This window comes from Haemaphysalis longicornis, unplaced genomic scaffold, assembly GCF_048455015.1.
Source record: "Haemaphysalis longicornis isolate Haplotype H1 unplaced genomic scaffold, Haemaphysalis longicornis Haplotype H1 scaffold_9, whole genome shotgun sequence".
Classification (NCBI taxonomy): Eukaryota; Metazoa; Arthropoda; class Arachnida; order Ixodida; family Ixodidae; genus Haemaphysalis; species Haemaphysalis longicornis.
In genome coordinates, this window is record NW_027526460.1 from 163,257,190 (window position 1) to 163,261,996 (window position 4,807).

A 4,807-nucleotide genomic window follows, 5' to 3' on the forward strand; every position below is an offset into this window, starting at 1 on the left:
TTCACGGCACATGTACCCGCGAGCGAAGCCTGAACTTGAATGCACTAATGCGCCGCGTGAAGGTTTACCAACTGATTTTTCACTAAATGCTTATGCTGCCTGGAATTTGCTTTTACGTGCCACTGATCTTCCGTTAGTCCCAGGCTCAAGTACATTTCAGTTGCCGAATCGCACTCGATTCTATTTGCTCATTTTCTTCATTCAATTCTTGCATGTGCTGTTTTAAGGCATTCTAGGGGTAAAATACTGCACGTCTGCACCAAATGTGCTCTGAAGCTTGTTCAGACAACTGGGCAGATGTGGATTATTCCGATACTTCGCTCAATGCTTGTTGGCAACGTAAAATGCTTGTTTACCATTTAGGATTATTATAGAGTTATCACATTTCTTGCAGGTATGCCGCCAACAAATCCTGAATACGGGATGTTGCAGGACGTTTTGAAGTTGGGGAAAGCACGCACCACAGGATGATGTATCGAGTCATGGATTTCCTTCTCGACATTGCCCCCCGCATCGTGACCTTCCCAGATGACATGGAGAAACTTTCCAACGAGTTTAAGCAGGTAAGAAAAACCCCACTTTCAATTTCAACTGCAAAAATGTTTTTGATTTAATCAAAGCTGCATGTCAGTCGCTTACCATCGGAATGATTCTTCAAAGCTGTGTTTTTATTCATGAAGGCGATGTAACTTCTGGTAAACATAGTATATACAGGGCACCCTTGAATTTGGTGTATAACAGTAAGGTTGGAACAAGCAGTGAGTTATCATTTATGATGTAAGCTGCATGGGGATGTTGAAGAGCTCGCAAAGCCATTGTTTTCAGTTACATTGTAAGTTCTTCACACCTGCACGTAGTAGAGTTTGCGAAAACATGTCAAGCTGAAGCTCTCGGCTACTACGCGTAATGACCCTTTGCTGGAACTGTCGATGCATTTCACGCTTTATTGCGCACATAACCATGCCAATGAATTTACGTTAGTACTGTACAAAACAAACAGATACAAGTACAAAACCAACATCCAAGGAAATCATATGAAAATGAGCTGTGCTTGAAGCTTGAAGAATTAGGGCACGACTTCACTTGCTACTTTGTTAGCTCATTTTGCTCTTTGTGTGAAACGTTATAACATTTTTTTTTCCACCTTTTAGGTTTCAGGGTTTCCGGACACTATTGGCTGCATTGACGGAAGCTATATTCCGGTTAGGTGCCCTGCTGGTAAGGTGCGGTCAGTGTATGTGAACCGGCACCACTACCCATCCTTGACACTGCAGGGAATATGCGATAACCGGAAGAGGTTCCTAGATGCCAGCACTGGTGCACCCAGTAAAATTCACGACTCCAGGATCTTCCGGCTTTCAACCATTTCGAAGAAACTGCCTCAACTCTGCGCTGGGAAATACCACATTCTTGGGGACGCAGCGTACCCATCTCGCGAGTTTCTGATGACTCCCATTCGAGACTATGGAAGCCTCGATGCCTGTGACAAGGCATTTAATGCCAAACTTTCATCTACCCGAGTGCTAATTGAAAATGCGTTTGGGGAGTTAAAGGGTAGGTTTCGGCAGCTACAGCGTGTGGACCTCACGACAGTAGACAACATGACAAAATTTATTCTCGCATGTTGTGTCCTCCACAACATCTGCATTGACAACGGTGGCTCACCTGATGGTCTAGTTCCAGACATGCATGTGAACTCTCAGAGTGCTAATGATCCGAGCCCTAGTGCAGCCAGAGTCTACAGTGGAACATCTAGAGAAGAGAGCCTCTTACGGGCACTTGCTGATGTTAAGAGAGAAAAACTGAAATCCAAGATGGGGCTAAAGAGGAGGCAGCCACAAAATCTGTCTTAATGGAAGCATACTGCTCAAACATTAAATGCAACGCTTAAGCAGCATCTGATTTTGCCAATGTTCAGGGACATTATTGTTGAGTATGAAATAAACAGTCATGAAAACATGTTCCTCCAAAGTGCACCTCTTTATTGCTTGAACCCCAGGGCCTCGCGGATGAGCTGAAGTTTGTCTTCGTGCATCTTGCGGCGCTCCTGGCGTTCTTGAATGCGCTCAGCTCGCCGCTCGGCGCGCCTCTTCTCCTTTTCTTTTTCCAGCTCTTCCCTGCGAGCCGCTCGCTCGGCACTAATAGCTCGCATTTGGTCAAAAAAATATTGCATCTGCTGCATACGACTGGTACTAGCACGAAGTTCCCTTTTCTTGGCATCTGCTGGCCCTTTTCTGCTTTGCCCACTGTCTGAACCGCTCGCCGGAGTACTGGAGATTTCAGGTGAAGTTGAGGGGACATCAGATGAGCTGTCGGAACTTGATGAAGTTGCCTTGTACGTCGCTCCATAAGAGTCCCTTTGGACTTCGGGCTCGAGGCTGACATCAATGCTTTCAATTTTTCGCATTTCATCGTCGAATGGGACGGGGCAAGGTTGAGCACCGGACGTGTTGTTATTATCGCAAGCTTTTCTCTTTTGCCTCCTTACCGTTTTTACGCGATTTTCACATTGCTGTGGCGTTTTGCTGCATCCAAGCACATCAGCCAGATCCTGGGAAACCTGTTTAAAAAGCATCTTCTTGTTCTTAAACTTTTTGAAAGGGCCAACTTGAGGGAAGTATTTATAATAATAGTCTAATAGGAGTTTAGTTTCCCCTGGTGTCCACTCAGGAGCTGAAATAGAAATAAGGCTAGCTTTAAAGCACATGTGTCGGGCACTGCAGCGGTAGAAGCTCACCTCCGCCACCTCTTTTCCCTTGTGGCGCTGGGCCCGTTCCCATCTCGCCGGCGTTTGATAAAGTGGTGGTTTCTGCACGTGAAAAATAAGTGCGAGTGTAAAAACTGTGCCGAGGTGCCTATTCTGTGGGACGTGAAATGATTATATATGGTGTTCTGTTCGCGAAGTAAACGTCTCCTGGTGCGATGAATGTAGCATGTCATCAGCCCTTGCTGAACGCAAACATAAAGAGGTTTGTTTTCTAAACTCAAACAGGCATACAAATAATTTCAAAGCGTCAACCAGTAGAAGTGACGATAAACGGCAGAAGAAAGTTCGACAGTACAGCACAAAAGTGCGGCCCCGTGACGTATACATACGCAAATTACGTGCTCCGTCCTCGCCCGTCGTTTTCTCACACACCGCGACGCTCCCGCTACCTGAAATGGGCCATTCAGCACGAGAAATTAAAAAAAAAAAACTGGCAAAAAGTATTGCGTAATATGGCCTCTGCTTGTTAGTTATTGGCGCTTACCGTGGGGATTCCCGTCAATGCTCTCCCGCGTGGCCAAGGCATCGATAACGACTGTAGTGAGCACAAACAAAGATTGACGCTGTTATCGCTCGCAGCTAATTTTTGCGAGGCACAATGCTTACCTGGTGTAGCGCGTAGTGGTGACCCCTTTATCATGGACATGAACATCCGCTCGGCTTCATCATTCATCGCCATGAGGAAGGCAAACACAAAACCACCGGCACGTATCTGGCGAAACTGGCGCGGAATAACTGCGTGCGGACAACGAGAGCGCGCGAAATGCTCCGTGAAGCAAGCGCGGGAAAAGTTTGGTCACATGACCCTTGACATCACGCCCTCTCTCTCTTTTCTCTGCTCCCGGAGCAGCGCGAATGTTTCATTCGTGGAACGAAAGCACACGTTCCTGTTACTCCCGTGTGCTGCTCTGGCTGCTCGCTGCACCTGCTCCTGTTCGCCCAATGGAATTCGCCATAAGTCACCTGGACCTACGCTTCGTGCAGCGAACTCTACCTCTATCGCCACGTATGGTCTGCGGTCCCTCACCCTCGACCTCGGGTTGCGGCGCGCGCCTTCCGGTGGGTCTTCGTAGTAGCCGACGTCAATCAGCCCATCCTCGGCTCCGATTTCCTCACCCATTTTGACCTCGACGTCAGCATGCATCACCATCGCCTGATTGACAGCAAGACACGCCTTTCCATCCTGGGCGTACTGTCTACTGTCGCTCCAAATGGCATCCGCACGCTGCTTACCTCATGCCCGTACGCAGGAATCCTCGAAGACTTCCCTGAGGTTACGAGACCTTGCAACTTAAAGCAGCCGCCCAAGCACAGCGTTACCCACCACATCGTCACGCGTGGTCCACCAGTCGCAGCTCGGCCGCGCCGCCTCTTCGGTGAGCGTCTGGCGACTGCTAAACGTGAATTCGAGCACATGCTGGAACTCGGTATTATCCGCCCATCGTCCAGCAACCACGCGTCTCCACTGCATATGGTTCCAAAGAAAAATGGAGACTGGCGCCCGTGCGGCGATTACCGGGCGCTCAACGCTCAGACTGTCCACGACAGCTACCCCTTACCCCACATCCAGGATTTCACCAGCCACTTGGAAGGGTGCACAATCTTTAGCAAAGTGGACCTTTTCAAGGCGTATCCCCAAATCCCCGTCGAGCCTGCCGATATCCCGAAGACGGCCATCACTACAATTTTCGGCTTGTTTGAGTATGTGCGCTTCCCTTTGGGCTACGCAACGCAGGTCAAACATTTCAAAGGTTCATTGCCGAGGTGACGCGTGGCCTTCCGGTTGTATTTGCGTACATTGACGACATCCTCGTCGCGAGTCGCACTCCCCAAGATCACGAGCGTCACCTCCGAGAACTCTTTGAACGCCTCCAGCAATTTGGCCTGGTTGTCAACGCCCAGAAATGCGTCTTCGGGGCTTCCGAGCTCGAGTTCCTGGGCCATCACATCTCGGCGCAAGGAATTCGCCCTTTAACCTCTCACGTTCAAGCCGTGAAGGACTTCCCCGAACCTACCAGCCTCCGCCAGCTTCGTGAGTTC

At 49.1% G+C, this 4,807-nt stretch overlaps 1 protein-coding gene across 1 annotated transcript; it reads right to left on the reverse strand.

Annotated features, from left to right (window-relative positions):
• Window positions 1-2,676: 2,676 nt before the first annotated feature.
• Window positions 2,677-3,446, reverse strand: LOC144153475 (uncharacterized). Its single transcript, XM_077685116.1, has 4 exons — window positions 3,374-3,446; window positions 3,252-3,302; window positions 3,097-3,156; window positions 2,677-2,809 (listed from the first exon to the last, which is right to left on the reverse strand). The coding sequence occupies exons 1-4, from the start codon at window positions 3,444-3,446 to the stop codon at window positions 2,697-2,699; spliced, it is 297 nt and encodes a 98-aa protein (XP_077541242.1). The 3' UTR covers window positions 2,677-2,696.
• Between the last annotated feature and the right edge of the window lie 1,361 nt (window positions 3,447-4,807).